Below are 20,106 nucleotides of genomic sequence, written 5' to 3' on the forward strand. Positions count from 1 at the left end.
AGTCTATCAGTAAGGCTAGAAAGGAGGGTAGAGAGTCGGTCCATAGCTGCATTCTCCCTAGACACAGACGGGAACTCGGCCGACGTGGCAACATGGCTGGGCCCGGCAACAGGTGAGGGCGGGGAAGCACATGGCTGGCGAGGGGCAGAAACCTCCATTGATGACCGGCTCCTTTTCCCCGACGAAACTAAACCATCCAATTCCCCACTGCTATGCTTTTTCCCCACCTGACGACGAGGAACCAGAATGCCGGGGTGTGTGGTAAGCAGATCCCGGGCCAGACATCACACTGCTCACTAAGGAGACAGAGGGGGTCAGGCAGGCGTTATATGTTATCATGATAGGGCGGCAGGAAGCCAGCCTCTGCGCCAAACTGCATTGTATAAAAACATATTGCAGTATAAGAGAAACCCGTAGAACATCGAAGTCACTTTCATCCACAGTCCAAATAGGACTGAAAGGGAGAGAAGGCTCACCAAGTGGAGCGCGAGCAGAGTTGAAATAGATTGCGTGGAGGTAGACAGCAAACTGATGATGGATAGGTAGCAGGATATCTCATTGGAACCGCCGTGACGTCAGTTAAATATCGTGATGTGAAATTCAAGTTGGCGCAAAGTGATAAGTGGGATACCATAAGGATCTACGTTGGCACCTATTATGTTTCATATAATTATTATATATATATATATATATATATATATATATATATATATATATATATATATATATATATATATATATATATATATATATATATATATATATATATATATATATATATATATATATATATATATATATATATATATGAATGATATGACAGGATCTAAGTGATTATATAAACCTTTTCATTGATGATGCAAAAATGATGAAAATAATAAAGATGAAAATGACTGCAAAGAATTACAAAAAGGATATTGACAGGATACATGCATGGAGCCAAAGATGGAAACTGAAATTTAGTGCCAGAAAATGCCACATGTTGGAAATAGGAAAAGTAAAAAGAGACCTTCATGGAATTGTAAAATGGGAGGAGAAATAATAATAAAAAGTAATGAAGAAAAAGATTTGGGAGTAATGATTCAGGACATACTATCACTTGAAAGACACATAAGTAGAATATTTGGATCTACATACAGCTTATTAACAAACATTAGGGTGGTATTTAACTATTTAGATAAAGAAATAATGAAGAAAATTATAACAAGCATGATACATCCTAAATTGGAATATGCAACAGTAGTTTGGTCTTATAGAAAAAAAAAAGATATACGGAAACCGGGAAGAATACAGAGGATAGCAATAAAGATGGTACTAAAATTGAAAAACTGAAGCTATGGAGAAAGACTTGAAGATATGAGATTACCAACACTACAAGAGAGAAGAGAAAGAGGAGACCTGATAAGAATGTACAAATCAGTAAACAATATAGAAAGAATAGACAGAAATGACTTGGTACCACAGATGGAGGAGGGAGAGAGATGGACGAGGGGGCATGGGAAGAAAATAAAGAAGAGTGGATGTTTGAACAACATCAAGAAATACAGCTTCCTATATCAAACTATTAAAATCTGGAATGATTTGAAGGAAGAGGTGGTTGTGGCAAACATTGTACACATGTTTAAAAGAGAAACTGGATAAATATGGTTATGGAGATGGGACAAAAGGAGCTTTGGTTTGTGGCCTGAACAATACGACTAGGTAAATACAACTAGGTAAATACACACACACAGGGAACAGCAAGACAAATGGTTGAGCCTCTTATTGTGTATCCCCTGTTCACCTAGCAGTAAGTAGGTACAGGATACCTAGCAGCAAGTAGGTACGTGATGTAACCTGAGCGGTTGTAACCTCGCTGTCCTGGTGTGTGGTGTATAAGTGGTCTCAGTCCTACCCAAAGATTGGTCACTATGAGCTCTGAGCTCTTTCTGTAGGGGAATGGCTGGCTGGGTGACCAGCAGATGACCGTAGGTGAATCACACACACACACACACACACACACACACACACACACACACACACACACACACACACACTATTCCTCACCAACACAGCAGTTTCTGTAGTTGATGGTGCTTGTATTGTATGGTGGTTGTTTGCAGTTTTGGAGACTTGGGGCTTTAAACAGTCAACAACGAATGTGAGTAAACACATGCACAGGATGTGCAGGAATACCACCATGCTTCTACTCAAATAAATTTTCTTCATATTTTAGGACAGAGGCAGCAGATTTTTTTTTTTTTTATCTCTGTTCTCTCTTGCTTTTTGCAGTCTTGGGCATGGATAGTAAGAACCTCTGCTTGTTTCTTGGGTTCTTTCTCTCCTTTGTCAATTGATTTTCATCTGTAGTTTCATGAGGATATATATTATTAAGATTATTTGGCCTTTCTGTCTTGCATTTTTTCTGTAATAAAGTCATATTTGAGGATAAAACTACCATTGTCTAACAAGCACACAGAGTGGTTGATAGCCCCAGAAGCAACTTGTTGAGTGGTAGGACATAGGGTAAAAAATTTACTAAGCAAAAAAAGGGAGTGGAGAGTTATTCACATATTCTTTTTGATTCATAAGAGCCCGGGACTTTTATTTCTTGCTTGCTCACAGTAGTGAAATCAAATTCAAGAATAAAACTAACACTGTTGAACACAGAATGGTTAACCATAGAGGAGATGAGTGAGAAGGAAAAGAAATTTAAATGAGTTGGAAAAAAATAAAAAAACGGAGTGGAAATTTCTCCTGAGAGGAGATTGAGGTATATCGAAAAAAAAAAAAAGGGTAAAGTATACCCAACCTCTTTCCAAGGCTTTACTTAGCAATAAACCAAAGCTATGTACAGGTGGAGCAGCTGGAGTTAACTGTCTCCTGTGCTGGTCCAACACTATGAGGAAAAACTTTCGATGAAGCTTCGTAAAGCTTACACATAATATTGAGGGAAAACAGTGAAACAACAACTAAACCACTGAACCAATGAAACCCCAAACATATATAAAGATGACACTCACTACCGAGTTTAACGAGTTGTACAAACACCACATTTTCCCCCTTAAAAAAAAAAAAAAAAACTCAAGCAAGAGTACTCTTGATAACCAAACCTATCAGGGGGTTTGCTAACCCTGGTGGAACGCCTCAGTGGTTTAACTCTTTTAGCATACGACTGAAGACCTGCAGGTGTACTACTGTCTCTGATGCCTAAAGGTTCCATGTTGTCTGGTGAAGGATTGTTTGTACCTGAAAAGGTCTTCACAGAGTCTTTATCAGTGGCAATCTCAGAAGAAGGTGTAGTTTGTTCAGGCGTTGGGAAGTCCTGTGGTCTTCTGCTGTTTTCCTCTTCTTGGTTTGGTTCTCTCAGAGTGGGAGCCAAGTCCTTGACAGTAGTGGAGACAAGTCGTGGAGACAGTAGATTTTTCGTCCATCAGGATAGCGTACATGAGTGTAGTGAGGGGTAGCACTCTCAAGCCCTACCTCTTCCACCAGTGAATCAGTCTTAGAAGTATGGACAAATTTCTGCAGTAGAATTGGTCCAGGCGTCGTAAGCCAAGATGGTAGAGTGTCCATTAAAAGACTTCCTAGGGAATGAGAATAATCCTTCATGAGGAGTTTGGTTTGTGGCAGTACAAAGGAGTGATAGAATGGAGTGTAATACTGAAACTAAAGCTAGTTCCCACTGATATTCAGAATATCTGAGTTACCCTAAAGCGAGATGCACAGTCCTCCATACAGTACCAACTGTTCTCTCATGCTGTGCATTTCCAATAGGATGATAGGAAGTTGAGTGGGTCATAACAATGCCATGACTCCTTAAAAATTCTAAGACTTCTTGTGATACAAACTGAGCTGCTCTGTCGGAATGGACAGATGAGGGAATGGACAGAATGAGGGGCAACCTAAAGTGGAGAACAATTTTTGAAGACTGGAAATGACATTTTTAGCTGACATATTTGAACATGGAGAAGCAAAAGGGAACCTGGAGTATTCGTCAACCATAAGAAGAAAATATTTATTCTTTGTGCATGATGCTTTTGTTCCTGTGAAATTGATGGGAATGTGATCAAATGGTTGCATAGCTTTGATGAGGTTAGTATCTGGAGGTCTGAAGAACTTTGGCTTCAATTAGAGACGTCGCAGTGAGGCTGGTAGATACCTATCAGCGCCAGCATTTTTAATTGTCTCCGATTTCCTGGGGCAAAGGGGTGTCTCAGCTAAATTTGAAATCGATGTGCAGGAAAAATACAGCATGAATTGCTGCACAAGTGTATCTAAAATTAAAAACATAACCCTTAATATTAATATTCATACTTACTGGTGTATGATAAGGCTTTGTTAATTGAATTATAAGATAAAACTAAAAATAGGTAATGATTTTTTTTTAAGTAAGTATGAACAGTAAAAATAAAAGGATATTGATTTCGGCTTGTGCATTTTATCTGGGAATGTTGAAAAATATCACATATAACTGACACGTCCTGTATATGAAAGTAATCAGTGAAATAAAAAAAGAACAGCACCGCTGGCGGACGTACGACGTACTTATCTTGATCATGATTCTTCAGTTAAAGAAAGCGCCTCGCGCCGTTAGGAAGGAGTGTAAAGTGTAAACAATAGCCTCTCAGTTCTGCCGATACAAAGTCCATTACTTTGCTTTACTATATCCAGAATAGGGTATAGCTCGTTCTTTCAGGAATTTTCTTAATTCCGCTGTAGTCCATGATTGTGGCGGTGATGTATCCATTGTGCAGGATAGTCGAGTAAGCGTGGTCCTGTGTTTTGGTTTGCTCGCTGCCCAAGTACCCGAGGATAGTGATCGTACCGCAAAAATAAAGTCTCTGATACAAAATTATATTTTCTTTACATTAAATGGATTTGCCTGTTGTTTAGTACATGAAAATGCAAGTATATATTAGTATACTTCCATTGAGGTCAGTAGAAAATTACAGATTGCCTGCCTTGATACACTTATAGGCTCTTTTAAGAATATCATCTGAAATTATGAATAGAGGCTCAAACAATGTCATGTGCTGTCAGTTATCACGAAATTAATTGACTTAAAATTCAGACGCATTACTGTGCAACGATACACCTTTGTAAGCTTGTAAAACCTTGCCCCAAAAAGTATTTATTTTCCGGCGAGAATTAAAAATTCTGGCGCTATCTGGTATCAAAACGCTCACTGCGACGTCTCTAATTCAGAACAAATGCTGCACTGAGAACAAACTTTCTTCACGTCCTCCAAAGAGAAAGCCAGATTCTTTATCTTCACAAAATGATATAGTCTAGTAATTTCAGGATGACACAATGACGTATGTATCTCTTTCAGCGAAACTGAGTTAGAGCTAGTAACCATTGAACATACATGTGATAGGGTGTCACAAGGGCCATTTTCAGAGCCAGGCCGTTACTTGATATCATATGAGTACTCGTATTCACAGAGGCCTAGGCGCCATCTCAGTATTTTGTCATTCTTAATTTTGGATGAGTGATTGGAACTAAACATAAATGAAATAGCCTGTTGGTCTGTAATTATAGTGAATCTATGGCCAGTAATGAATAGTCTCCACTTTTGTACGGCTTCTATGATTGCTGTAGCCTTTCTTTTGACAGCAGGCTGTAATCTTTTGGAGCTGGTCAAAGTCCTAAAAAAGAAAGCTACAGGTCGACCAAGCTGGGAAAGGGTGGCAGCTATGGAGACAGATGAAGAATCAGTCTCTATTTGTAGTGGCAAAGTCTCATTGAAAGCTGCTATGGAAGCCTTGCAGATGTCATCCTTCAGTGCTCCTAAGCACTGAACAGCCTTGGAACTGAGAGGAAAAGAAACATTATGCAGAAGTGGTTGAATACGTTTAGAATAGTTCTTGATCCAAATTGAGTAATACGAGAAGAGTCCTAGAGCTCGTTTAAGAAAAAAGGGGTTAACAGGTATAGGTAGTTCGATGAGGGGCTTAAGGCAATCAGGATCAAGGCGAAGGGAACCAAGATAGATTATTTCCTTTTGACTGTACTGACTCTTTTCTGTGTTTAATGAAAGGGTATACTTGGAAACTGCTTTGAGAAAGTGCTGTAGGTTTCTGTCATGGTCCTCCTTTCCTTCCCCACATATGATTACATCATCAATGTAAGCGTATGTCACCTCCAGCTCACAGTCTGTTATGGAATCCATTATTCTCTGAAAGCCAGCAACAGAGTTGGTTAGGCCAAAAGCTATTCTATTGAAATGGATTAGCCACCCATCAGCCTCAAAAGCAGTGTACTGTTTCTCAGACTCCCTGAGGGGAACTTGATGGTACGCACTTTTAAGATCAGTCTTACTGAATATTCGATCCTTTGCCATCTTATGCACCAAGTCATGGATTCTAGGCATTGGGTGAGCATCAAGTTGCGTGAAGCAGTTTATGGTTCTCGAGTAGTCTACAACCATACGTTGTTTGTGTCTTTTGTCACTAGTAATCAGGACTTGAGCTCTCCATGGAGACTGGCTGTTTTTTATTATTCCATCTCGTATTAAAGAGAGCACCTCTTCATGAATAAAATTTTCATCACTTTTTGAAAACTTGCTTGTCAGTGTAGAAATAAGCTTAACATCATGGGTGAGATTAGGGAACAACGACGGTGGATCAAGGGTTATACAGGCTACACTGCATATGGTTAATTTAGGTAACAAGCCATTCAATGTGAATTCCACTGACTGATGATTTTCCATAAAGTCTTGACCTAAGATGATCTTTGAATATAACTGTGGAAGTACAGCTAATTTGAAATGAGGGGAAAGATGGTTAATCACTGTTAAATTTACAAAGTAGTGACCCAAGGAGGTGAGAGTTTGAGAAGCAATGAGGGTGACGTCTGATTGTGAAGGATATACTTTGATGTTTAAATTCTTTACAAATTTGGGTGGATAAAGCTGATGGTACTTCCACTGTCCACAAGGGCACTTACTGTGAATCTGTTAACACTTACAGGCATGATAGAACACCGGGGTATAACTACAGAAGCCAGTACTGGAGTGTCAGCTGGTGGGTTCTCAGCACTGTGAGTAGTTGATTCATTAGGAGCGAATACTGCAGCAGCTGAGGTAGATGATGTCCTTGATTTCCACCTGTAACCTGACCTGCAGATGTTAACGAAGTGTCCTGTCTTGCCACACTTGCAACACACAGACGTTCAAGCAGGATGTGTAGCTTGCCTCTGCAAAAGTAGCAAATTCCAACTTTGGAGATAGAAGCAGAGGTTTCGGGAGCAGAGCTGGAGAATGCAGCAGCCAGGAGCTAATGGCAATGAGTACACTTCAGCATTGCATTGAGCAGTGTCAAGGCTTCGAGCTAGTTGTAAGGCTTCACTTAGGGTCAGCAAATCTTTCTCCAATAGTCGTTGATGTATGATGGGAGAGGCTGTACCAGTGATAAATGCATCTCGAACTGCTTCTTCAGTATAAGTGTCAGCGATTATTTGCTTGAATTCGCAGTCCTTAGAGAGTAGCTTCAGGGCATGGATGAAGGCGTTGATGGATTCACAGGGCTGTTGTCTTAGTGTAGCTAACTGATGTGTAGCGAAGATTATATTCTTTGGTTTCACGTACACACTCTTCAGAAGTCGGATGGCTTCGTCATATGTCGTGCAATCGGAGATGTGGGAGTAAGCCTCAGGTGAGATGTAGTTGACGAGTAACTTCAGTTTTTCTGGTGGCGGCAAGATTGCCTGTATGAAGTTGTTGAAGGTGCAGAACCAGTGCATCCACTGCACAGGAGTAGTGTCCTCAGAGCCTTCGAAGCATTCAGGTCATAATAGCCTCTCCGTCTCCAGCTGGTATATTGCTAAGTAAATTGAGGTATATATATATAAAAAAAAAAAAAGTAAAGTATATCCTACCGCTTTCCAAGGCTTTACTTAGCAATAAATCAAAGCTATGTACAGGTGGAGCAGCTGGAGTTAACTGTCTCCTGTGTTAGTCCAGCACTATGAGGAAAACTTCGACGAAACTTCGTAAAGCTTACACACAATATTGAGCGAATACAGTGAAACAACAACTAAACCACTGAACCAATGAAACCCTGAACATATATACAGATGACACCCACAACCGAGTTTAACGAGTTGTACAAACACCACAGAGATTGTTCATATATATATATATATATATATATATATATATATATATATATATATATATATATATATATATATATATATATATATATATATATATATATATATATATATATATATATATATATATATATATATATATATATATATATATATTTTCCCTCAACATCATTTGCCAGATCCCCAGCCAAATAGAAATTAAACAGTTCATGCAGAGAAGCCACAGAATGTCTGACTTCTGATTTTTCTATTACTTCAGAATCAGGCAGGCCAAACCTTATATTGATATTGTTCATTGCCTCAAAAACTCAATCACTTCATCTATCCACTCAACACAACCTCTAAACAACTATGCCCTCTTTTTAGGGAATACTCAACTGTCTCCCTAACTATCTCCCTCTTGTTTCTGCAAACAAACTTGTACTATAATTCTCCAAAAATCTCATCTGGAAATCTCACTAGTCTTCTCTTGCCAAAACAGCTTCCATGTTCTGTGTTGCCTTTGCTAACACTTTTCCTCCTCCCGATTGCTTATTTTATACAGATGCTTTATTTATCCATGTATGGAGTACTGCTTACACTTATAGCGAGATTCAACTTACACTGCCCTCCTAAACTGAGTGGAGTCCAAAGTTTTGCATCTCATGTATTCCCCCTTCTAACAGACTGTCTTGATTAGTGGTTCTTAACCTTTTTTGATACCATGCGGTCCACGCTCCCTTTAAGAAATTGTCCTTCCCTCCACGCCCCTCACCCTCCGCTTAAATTAATGAAATTTCCTCCCAGATTTTACAGGAAAAAAAAAGTGTTTTTAAGATTTTAAGGGAGTATAAATTAAATACTGGTGAGATACTTGACAAGGCTCAATTACTAGATCTTGAATGCGTGATTGAATACATACCAGAGTGCACAACGTGAGTCCCTTTCAGTGTTCAGCCTATTTATCTATTTGTTCCCGACAACAAGTGTGGAAAATGCAGCTTCACAAAGTTACGTAGATCCGAACATAGTTCAAAGATCCCAATATGAGATCAGGAAGGTAGTTCACCAAGAACATCGCAAGAAGCAGTTCTTGAGAACACCAGCTACTTCACACTGAAATGACATCAAAAACTTGTGAATAACAAACAGAGCAACACATACGTGTTTACAGTTTACAAATAAATTTTTGGCTGCTTAACATTTATAGATAAATATAACAACTGAAATAAAGGAAACATCTACAGCCTTAACTGATTAAATGTGAGATTGTCATGGATGTGTATAGAAGACTGGGAGACAAAAGTATTCACCATTCACAAATAATGTGCATACAGGCCCGGAACGAGTTAAAATCCTCCCTCTTGTGAGACATGATTCATGCTAATTTTAATTAAATCAATAGCAGAAAATGACTTAGATCTCTGCTTTCCTCACTCCTTGGCACGTGGGATAAGTACGTCCTCAGAGGATGCTAAATTGGTAAAAAAAAAAAAAAGGTCTGTATTTATCACACTCCTTAGAGCCAGGAGCGGATTTTGCTACGGGCGACATGTTATAGATACCCAAGACGGCATCGCTATATGGGCAGCTTAGAGCAACCCTTAAAAATTACATCACAGTGTTAACCCTACCACTGTTACATTACTGTACCGTTACAGTAAGTAACAATGTGTGCTGGTGTAATTTTGATTATCACAATAAATAATGAAATAACTATTTCGACTATTATATATATATTTTTTTTTTCTGTGTGTGTGCGTGTGTGTGGGGGGGAGTTGAGATTTGCCAAGGGCGCCACTACAGTCAGCTCCACTGTCATGTGCAAAAGTGTCCGTCTGTGTGGAAGTGTATCATGCATGAAAGGGTCTAGAGTAGAGGCGGCAGTTTGCGCTATCCTAAGCAGACAATATCAGCTACGAAACTTCCAGACTCTAGAATACGACTACGAAAATTTCACCAGTAGTGTAAAATTGTATCTGCTATGATGGCGGGTCACGTGCTACCCTCTATGGCTGCAGTTTCTCCACATGGAGTACTGTAAGTGAGGGAAGGTTAGGACGGCTCAGTGTGCCTACTAGTTGGGTTTACGCATTAGGTGGAGGAGGGCATTGCACCAGTAGGTCAGTGCGCTATGGCATATCGGGCTATCGCGTTAGTTGTCTTAAGTTCATTATTTTTATCCGCAAGCTATCAAAATCGTTGTCATTAAGAAGTTAGTAATTCCTCTTGCCTGTGAAGGAGTAAAAGTAAAAAGATAAAATAAATAAAAATAAAGATTGCAAACTAGCTTTTTATTTTTACACATAATGTATTGACAAACAGAGTGAGAGAAACTGCGAGTTACTGTTGAAAATCATAAAACAAATAAATTTCCAACAGAATTCAAAACGAAAATGTTGAAAATACTCCATGCAAAGTTTTATTAAACAGTAGCAAAACAACCTTTTACATTTATCACAAAAAAAAAAAAAACTCAACATCAATTGCCTCAGTGTCTTTCTGAGACTTCCCACTCAAATCCATCCCACTCACACATTCCGCATGCCACCAGCTGTCACACAATGCACACTTTATTTACTTTCTTAAGTATGTCCTACTTCCTCCTATTCTCCCTATCTGCTCTTTCACCCATGACAGTCATGTACGCTACCACCAGTACCACATTCTCTGGTCTGTCACGACCATCCATGCATTCCACTCTGACTGCAAGCACATCCTCACTACTTGTACACTCTCCAACATCAATCTCCTCTACTTTCAGTCCCCTTTCTTTCTTATAGAGTACGGCTACGCCTCCTCCCAGTGTTTCCTGTGTCTTGCATCCCTTTCCAATCATAACATACTCACAATCCTCCATTCATACATCATCTCTCAGATAAGTCTCAGTGAGCCCGACTAAGTTGAACCTCCACTCGCTGAGCTCCTTGCATACATCCTCAAACGTGCCCACACCCCATCCTCTCACATTCATACAGCCAGTCTTCACACATTTACTCGCCTGGTTAGTTTCTTCTCTTCCATGTTCGCTGACATTAGTGGGTCCTCCTCATCATGCCTTGTCCACACAACTCACCTGCCTCGCCCTCATCCACTCAGCCAGTTGACATCCTAGCTTCTCATTCCCATTGTGGTTGAGGTGGACCCCGTCTCTCCCGTAGAATTTGTCCTGGTTGAGGATCCCATCCATGTCTAGGAAGCTCACATTGCCCTTCTTCTCTGCCATCCATTCCATCTTGACCTTCATGAGTTCCATGCATATCTTGCGGTTTGTTTCTCTTCTGACCTCATACTGCACTCCTTCCCATGGGTGCCACAGGACCCCCCACCACAGCCACACACACATCTTCTTTTCTTCTGCTGCCTTCACTGCTTCTATCACTTCCTTTATTGTTTCTTCAGCACCTGCCTCTACTAAGTTGTTGCCTCCTCCTAGAATCACTAGCAGGCTTCTTTCTTCCATTTCTTGCACTTCTTCCTTGACTTTCCTCTTGGATTAGCACCTCACATGCTGGTGCACTCAATTTCCCTTCTCATGAAGTCGGGAGTCTTTCTTACCATGCTGTCTCCAATGACACATACTGGGGCTTTCTTGATTACCATTCTCTTCTTGGGCGTCTGTCTGTTCTAGCCACTTCCATCACTTCTTGCTGGTCTTTTCTCTCTTCAGTCCTCATCTTCTGTGCTTCTGCCTCTTTCATCAGGTTTTCTGTCTGGGTGCTCTGCTCCACTCTCTCTTCTTTTTCCTCATCCTGGCTCCTCCACTCATTGAGGCTCTTGCTCAGGCATTCCCTGCGTTATAACACCAGAAGTTTGAATACCAGCGCCTTCATGTTGACCTCCCTCGTGCCCACACAGGCTACATGGAACCAGGCCATGCATCTCTCGCATGCCACAGCCCTTTGCCTGTTCGCCACACTCTCCCCGCATGAACCACATGCACTCATCACCATCTTCAGGGTATTTCAGCACACAGGCAAGAGAAAATAAACTACAAAACTCAGAGAGCAAGGCAAAGCCACTTGCACCATGTCCTTGAGATCGTCTTTGGTCCGTCCAAAACTTCGTTGAGACACCTCAACTAGCCAGTCTACCAGCTTCTCCTCCTTCGATAGCACTGTTTTAGAAGCAGCTTGCATAGGTCTTCTGCCCCTAACCTTGTTCCCAAGAGTGGCGTAGGGATCCCAAAATCTTTGGAGGCGCCATTCAGAGACATCTGTTTGGACCTCTCCAGCTCCACAGCTCTCTCTACTTGCTCCTGCGTATAGCGTTGGGTTGATGCCATTTCAGCAAAGACTATTGAAAAGGCACAGAGTAAGAATGCAATTTGACATGCATGCTCGGATATAGTACTTCCTCTTCTTCCTTTTTTTTCTTAAAATTATTACCCTTTCCTGTCATTTTCTGCTTTTCAGGTCAAAACTGCTTGTGTATAACAACTTGTTTATGCTTTCCACAATAACATAAAACATACTGAAAATGCAGATAGTTTAAAAACAAATCGTTTATGCTTTCCACAATAACATAAAACGTACAGAAAATGCAGACAGTCTAGAAAAAGAAGACAAAAATAAAGTAAGCACACTAGCCTAGTAATGCCCTACCCTGGTTGGCGCGCTACATATTAGGGGCGTTTGTGGCAGGTTTACGCGCTATGCCATGCAATCCCTTATTTGTTGAGACTAAAACATGTTTATCCTCAACCATTTGACAGTCATGCATTATAACAATGAATTCATTGACAAGCTATGTTAGTTTTGTATCAAAATAGGTGGCAGTGACTAACACTGACATTCATGTGTGCTATCGAAACAGCGGAACTCTACCTACCTCAGTTATGGTGGAAGACAATGCCTCATTCTCTCTGGCGCGCATAGAGCAGTGGAAGGGTACCGGCAGGAAAATTTGAACTTCAACCTGTCATTTCCACTCGCTGTTTATGTGTTATGGGACTTAACGCTGGACTTAGCGCACAGACCCGACTGGTGCACAGACCCTCCAGTACTCTCTAGGAAATGATATCCCAACCAAAGGAAGCACCACCATCAATTGTCATTATGAGTGTATATAACGCATCATCAGTAGTCTTATAATATATTATTTATGGAATATTTGAAACCTCCGGTAAGTCTATGTTTTCCTTCCAGCCAAAATTGTAGGAGACCTTATTTTACTGATATACATTACCACAATCACTGTGTCATCAAATAAAAAAAAACGAAAAAAAAAAAACACGATAGTTTATTAAGATTTTCAGAGTGAGCATCAGCATCGTCGTCTCGGAGATGAAGGGCCAACCTACTTTGACCAATAAATTAGTAAATAGGGAACATTTCTCACTGAAATATTGCCTGGGACAGCGTAAGTCATTCCTTTTTATACACTACAATTGATGGTCGTGCTTGCTCTGGTTGGGATATCAGCCCCATAGAGCCTTTCATACACGAGTTTGAGGAAAGATAACAGAGGGTGTGGAGCACGAGGAACACTTCCATACAGACGGACACTTGCATACGTATGCATATTGTAACTTGACTTATGCCAGTTTGCTGACATATTTCCAAAGTTCTGGGCGTAAATTTGTAGCACCTAATCATTCTATATTAGCCTCACCTGTGCATGTCACAGACATCACGAAAAATTTTTACGTGTAAATATTCATGTGTAAACTACGGTGGTATAAGGGCAAAGACATTTGATAAGAAAGCACACATTTCTCCAGAGGTCCGGCCAGACGTAATTAAAACTGACAGTTTCTGTCAATCAGAGAAACGTGGGAGAACTCGAGTGCTGCCATATGGTATATTATAGTGATTTTTCTCACGCCGCTGTGTATATATATATATATATATATATATATATATATATATATATATATATATATATATATATATATATATATATATATATATATATATATATATATATATATATATATATATATCAGGAGAGTGGAGGACATTCTCGAAGTACTATGACTTACAGGGGGAACCCTATCTGGTGTATATATATATACATATATATATATATATATATATATATATATATATATATATATATATATATATATATATATATATATATATATATATATATATATATATATATATATATATATATATATATATATATATATATATATATATGTGTGTGTGTGTGTGTGTGTGTGTGTGTAATCTTTGAGGCTACTGAGAAACAAACTCTTTCCCGTCTGTTGGGTGCCACACAACACTGAACAATGCCTCGCGTTTTCTACTCTGAAAGAATGCCTTGCGTGAATAGGGCAGGGAGGGGATGCGATGTACAGGAGGAACTCGCTCCCGTGTGTTGACTCTCAGCCGTCCAGTCGCAGTGTGAGTTGAAGGCAGTGTTGCCTGTCTGAGTTAAGGCGCAAAACACACACACACACACACACACATACCGGTCTCTCTCTCTCTCTCTCTCTCTCTCTCTCTCTCTCTCTCTCTCTCTCTCTCTCTCTCTCTCTCTCTCTCTCTTTTTCTCTTTTCATACCGGTTTGTTCACCTGGTGATATCCTACCACTAGGTTGGGAAAACGGTTACACTCTCAATTCGGCTATTACTATTTATTTATTTATTTATTTATTTGTTTGTTTGTTTGTTTGTTTATCATTATCATCATCATTATGGATTTATTTATGTATTTATTTATTTTTTACAAAATATTCATAAAAAAAGGTGCTTGTCTGAACTAAGGTAAATGTATTGGTATATTTGGTGCTTTCAACAGTAATGCAATTTTAGCTCAGAATACTCTACACCATGTGCTTGATTTCATTAAAAACTATCTAATCGCTTTGCTCGTATCTACCCGCCCCCCCAAGAAACTTAAGCACCTGGCAGGAAAGCGGATTTTTTTTTGGATTCAGTAGGCACGAGACTTCTCCCTAGAAGATTATAACGTTTGGTTTGATTCGGTTCCGAAATGTTCTTCATTGTTACATAACCAAGACTGAAACATTGCAGTTAGCTCAACTTCGGTAAACCGGAGGTGTCCGAGAAAGAAAACTAGATTTTTTTTCGATGTATTTAAATGTGACCAATACATTAAAATTCACCAGAACAAGATAGTTTAGAGTTTAAACTACGGAGCTCATTACTGGTTGAAACCACCAAATTCGACTTATCGATGTAAAACGAGTCTCATGCTTTGGGGAGTCGTTCATCGTCAACTTTGGAAGGATGTTAGGAAGTAAAAGAAAAAAAAAAAAATCAGATTATTCGATTATGTGGCCTTGGTTCGATAACTTGCATGTACTTCAGCCTTCTGCTGTCGAGTGTTTAGCATTTTGTTAAAAAGTATATAGGCTGTGAGCCTGTGACTGCTACCAGTTCTAGTTATCATTAATAGTGTTACTTTCATTCTTTAAAATCGATACGAGTGCATAGTGACCATGTGGTGATGGCGTCGAAAAGCATGTACTGAACTTAAGTGCTATTTTAGAGAGAGAGAGAGAGAGAGAGAGAGAGAGAGAGAGAGAGAGAGAGAGAGAGAGAGAGAGAGAGAGAGAGAGAGAGAGAGAGAGAGAGCAACCAACATGAAATGGCAACTGTGTGTTGGTTCAGCACTATAAGTATATTTTAAGAGTTGGTAACATTACGTGATTTTTAAGCCACCATAAAATATCACGATCCGGTGTGACAACAGATTAGCTTCTGACACACGATTGAAAATAAATGATGTTCTAGTTTGCTTGCCTGTTGTTTGGGCCTTTCAGCGTGTCAATTCTTAAAATTACATTTATTTCACTTCTTTCCTGTATACATTACAAGGCACTGGAAAAAGAAAGACTAAAGGCAGGAAATCCTTCCCTAAAAATTAACATATGAACAAAGCACGAGAGAAGACAAAGTGCGTCTCTCAAGGGCCACAACATAAGTTTGCTTTTTTTTTTTTTTCTTATTATTATCTCTAATTTAAGTACTGGTTGAGTGTTTGTTGGCACTCTTTACATCATACCACAGAAAGTAAAACTGTACTGCATGACCATCAGCAGTAATTTAAGATACACTGTCTTTAAGTATTATTAAGATAGGCATTAAATTTTATGGTCGAGATGACTGTTGACAAGACAACTTGCTTTGCAAATTTATACCGTTATGTTAGGAAAAAAAAATCTAGTTGATTAACCAGCAAACTTTTAATAATATGACAAATTCATTTTCAGTAAAGTTGGGTACTGTCATGATTCTTGCCTGGCATTGTTGATTATATATCGGATCACACACACACACACACACACACACACACACACACACACACACACACACACACACACACACACTTAATTAATGATTCCTGAGCTTTGATGAGTAACCCATATCCGCCAGCTGCTGGAGCTTTAGATGAACATAAAATCCACTGAATTTCCATTCATTAAAGGCTTTTCCTGTACATTTTTTGTCCAGCCGATATAAAGTATATTATTAATAAAAGTGCTTGATTTATCTGTCTGTCTGTCTATCATATTTTCCCGCCAATAAGGTCAGAGTAACTGATAAAACTGGCACCGTTCAACGTAGAATGCTCAAGCAGGACTGAAATAAAACATTCAATGTTACCGTAAAAAAGAAGAAAAAAAAAAAGAAAAGTACGTACGTGTACTTGTATTGGAAGATAAATACGTCAAGAATATGGATAGGTTTCTCTAGGTCTTGGAGGATAGCCAAATTGAAGAATTGTTCACCAGGCTGGTCAGAGAAGGAAGATGATCGCGAAAGCTGATGGTGAACATTGAGTTAGAGAAAATAAGTCACTTACATGTACGCGCTTCACTGCGAAAAAAAAAAAAAAAAAAACTGGCGCTATCGAAGGAGTTATGTGAAAGATATACAACACAGATGAATATAGTGAAAGGGTGCTACATGGAGAATTCTGTTAAAATTCAAGAGTAAGGGCAAGGATGCAAATTGTATCGAATCAAAAGATTTATGAGCTAATCCTTCAGACTGCTTCTCAGTGAATGAGGTCTGTATTTTTTTTACCTCATCAAGATGCTGTTCCTTGTTCATGCCATTAGTTCCTGATGTTATCAGATAATGGAGACCGGAGAAGCCTTTTCCCATACTGAAAATACAGTCTTAAGGTAGAAAGTATGATTTTGATATAGTGACTGAAAATGTCACCTTTTGTCTTTACATGTTTTTATATTTATAACTCTAAAGGAAATTTTGGTAATTATTATGAACTTGATAAGAGACAACCATGTGGCTTGAGGACCCGTACTAGAATTGTCTCATGTGCCGTGTATAGTGTAGAGTTATGAAACATTGTGATGTACTTACTAATCAATAATATCATGCCACTGATCTCTTAAGAAGGTCCAAGCCAGGTCTTGTCCCACAGTGTTCGAGGCCACAGAATAGAACACCATGACTGCATCTTGCTTCCTTATGTCAGTGTCTTTGGTGAACGCCATTTCAAGGTACCTGGTGAGCCACTTATTTGTATTATTTAGTTTGAAGGTAAAAAAAAAATAAGGATCGGAGACGGCCACGAGTGCTTAACGGTGCCCAACCTTCAAGCAGAACTTCATGACCGGAGAATTTTGACGTGGTACATCTTATGGTGCTCGCTGACAGCCTTCTCGCTCATTCAGAGAAGTGTAGGAATGGAAAGCTCACAAAATATTAGCTATTATCCTGCTTAAATGACCTTGGGCATCATTCAAGTAGAACGCACCAAACTCACCGGAGAACACTATTTACGAAAATCAAACAAGTGCACAATGGTTGGAAACAGGCTTTGTTGTTGCTTAATGCATCATACTTTTCTACATGGACCTGATGTCCTGTGGTGGAATATCATCATCTCACCTTGACAGAATCCACTTCTCCCTGGAGCACCCCAAAGCCGAGAGCAGTCTGCTCGTTTCAGAGCCAACATTTGAGTTGAGGTACTGATTCCATGCGAACTCCCATTCCTTGTCCTTACCAGCAGTTATGGCAGTGCAGTACACCACATCCCTCAGGTTTGGGGAGATGATGCTGAAAATTGTGATTCTAAGGATTCTGTTTAGTATTTCGTGACTATGACTTATTTCATTGGTCCTACAAAGGAAGGAAGGAAAAGTTCATGACTGTGTTTACAGAATGCTTTAAAGATTATTTCACTCCTCCTTTCAATGTGCCTTCACCTTTTGTTCATTGGGTTCATCATCCACTGACCGAAGAGGTTGACAGACTGGGTCACACAGTCTTCATGACCCAGCTTGCAGGCCCAACTGAGCATCTTTACTCTTTTGTGCTGATCAAAGATGAGGGTCAGTTAGAGAGTCTTGAAACCCAACAGACTTGTACAGCGGCTCAAGCAGACGGAGTAAGAAATTCTGAGGGTAATGGGCTAGTTAATGTAGTGAAAGAGAATGTTTGCTGTGACCATGCTGAGATGGTGTATGATGTGAATTCTGAACTCATGAATTATTCGTGTTTGACTTCGAATCTGATTTTCAAATAATGCAGTGAAATAGTGCTCCATTCACCTTCAGAGCTCCATAAGCTCCATTATGGGAGAAAAGTTTATGAATGTACGCCAAGTTGTCCAGAGCAGTAGCCCATGGTACGTATGAGGTTTCCTTCTTTAGGTATGCAATCAGGTTCATTGACAAGGAATATGATAACTGACCTGAAAAGAAAATAATGTTGTTATGATTCTTGTATTACAACGAAGAGTATTTGTGACGGAAAAATTTCATAAATTAAATGTGATTTACTGCAAATATAGACTCTTCATCAGAAAATGTACACGGGCATTAAGAGTAACAAACTCAATAGGATATCCATTCATACAAATGTCTTCTAGAGAAAATAAGTATGTACTGGAGAGTTGGTGGCTGAGCAACATTGTGACCAGAAATAAAGCAACAAAAGTACCCGCTCGTGCCAAGTTGAGTGCGTCATCTATGAGCTGCGCGCGGTTGTTGACGTGGATCTTGGTGTGATCGGCTTTGAGCTGCTTGATCAGCAGCTCCCAGTTGTTGTCGTCGTAGTTGACTCTGTAGTAGCCAGTCTCCTGTACATTGAATATCACCCACTGCCTGCTATCTGGGAGGGACCGGATCGTGATCTTAGAGTCAGTCTTTGAGAGCCACCTGGAGGGTGCTGTCTTGCTGAAGTCAGCAGTGGCCTGTGTGGTGTAGGAGAGTGGCACCCACCACCTGTAGACTTGAGCGTCAGTGGACTTGGCGTCTTTCCTCAACAGGAACCGCTCCTGGTGAAACAAACAGTAATTTCAGTTTTATTTACATGAATTTTGAGTTACTACGATTATAAATCAACTATAATTACTGAATTGGTTGATGTATGTGTGTGTGTTTGAGACAGATTTTTACGGACCGTCATGGGATAAGTTATGATTATAAAATGGAGACTCATTCGTCCCTTGATCATTTCATGTGACTACCTGTGTGACTGTGGCCGACGTTCCATCGGCACTTCTGATGACTTTGATCACAGGATAGCCCATCTGTAGTGTCCATGTTTCCATGGCAATCTTGACGGTGATGTACTTGGTAAGTGTGAAGTCCTGATGAGCAGCTTGTGTCAGCAAGTCCCACAGATTATCCTGCTCTGCATTGGCATATGCTCTTTGTTGTGATGGGAAGGGAAAGGAAGAATAAATTGACGTTAAATAAATCACATTATGTTTTCCTCTCTCATGCTTGGTACTTAGGAATTGTAATAGAGTTTTAAACAAGTTAGCATATGCTCCATAATATAGAGATGGAAAGACAAAGAAAGAATGAACTGGGATATCAAAATAATTATATTCATTGCATTTGAACGGGCTATCCTAGGTCGCATGGCTTTTACGCCATCTGCAAACTTATATCTGTGGAAATATGTGCGATCGTAACAAGAACACAAGTATTCACGTTATGGTAACACAACTCTTTGTTTCGTGATATAAGTTTCATCTCATCCACTGGATGAAGTTGATGGATAACTTGCTAAAACTTCAAGGGTGACCTCATCTAGACTATGCTGTGCGTTTCTGGTCACCATATTACAG

General features: G+C 39.6%; 2 protein-coding genes across 5 annotated transcripts in view; both read right to left on the reverse strand.

Moving 5' to 3' along the window:
• Positions 1-14,419, reverse strand: part of LOC135114974 (aminopeptidase N-like) — a 53,431-nt gene extending 39,012 nt beyond the window's left edge. The window contains exons 1-2 of one of the 4 annotated variants that reach the window (XM_064031310.1): positions 14,382-14,419; positions 12,907-13,084 (exon numbers count right to left, since the gene is read on the reverse strand). In XM_064031310.1, coding sequence (XP_063887380.1) covers positions 12,907-12,951 — 45 coding nt within the window. In that variant the 5' untranslated portion in view covers positions 12,952-13,084; positions 14,382-14,419. Of the gene's footprint in view, positions 1-2,046; positions 4,011-12,906; positions 13,794-14,381 lie in introns of those variants that run through there. The other 3 variants (XR_010275734.1, XM_064031309.1, XM_064031308.1) reach the window with 3 other exon arrangements.
• A 4,039-nt stretch (positions 14,420-18,458) lies between these two features.
• On the reverse strand, positions 18,459-19,886 carry LOC135114976 (aminopeptidase N-like). Its single transcript, XM_064031311.1, has 3 exons — positions 19,498-19,886; positions 18,969-19,305; positions 18,459-18,720 (listed from the first exon to the last, which is right to left on the reverse strand). The coding sequence occupies exons 1-3, from the start codon at positions 19,579-19,581 to the stop codon at positions 18,545-18,547; spliced, it is 597 nt and encodes a 198-aa protein (XP_063887381.1). The 5' UTR covers positions 19,582-19,886; the 3' UTR covers positions 18,459-18,544.
• Between the last annotated feature and the right edge of the window lie 220 nt (positions 19,887-20,106).

The sequence above is a fragment of the Scylla paramamosain genome, chromosome 28 (assembly GCF_035594125.1).
Source record: "Scylla paramamosain isolate STU-SP2022 chromosome 28, ASM3559412v1, whole genome shotgun sequence".
Taxonomy (NCBI): domain Eukaryota; kingdom Metazoa; phylum Arthropoda; class Malacostraca; order Decapoda; family Portunidae; genus Scylla; species Scylla paramamosain.

Excerpts from the sequence above, each read along its gene's own strand:
- LOC135114976 (XM_064031311.1), bottom strand. The coding sequence starts at position 19,581 with ATGGAAACATGGACACTACAGATGGGCTATCCTGTGATCAAAGTCATC. Across the intron at positions 19,306-19,497 it reads CGTCGGCCACAGTCACACAG|GAGCGGTTCCTGTTGAGGAA; the intron begins GTAGTCACATGA and ends TTGTTTCACCAG. Across the intron at positions 18,721-18,968 it reads ACTCAACTTGGCACGAGCGG|GTCAGTTATCATATTCCTTG; the intron begins GTACTTTTGTTG and ends TTTTCTTTTCAG.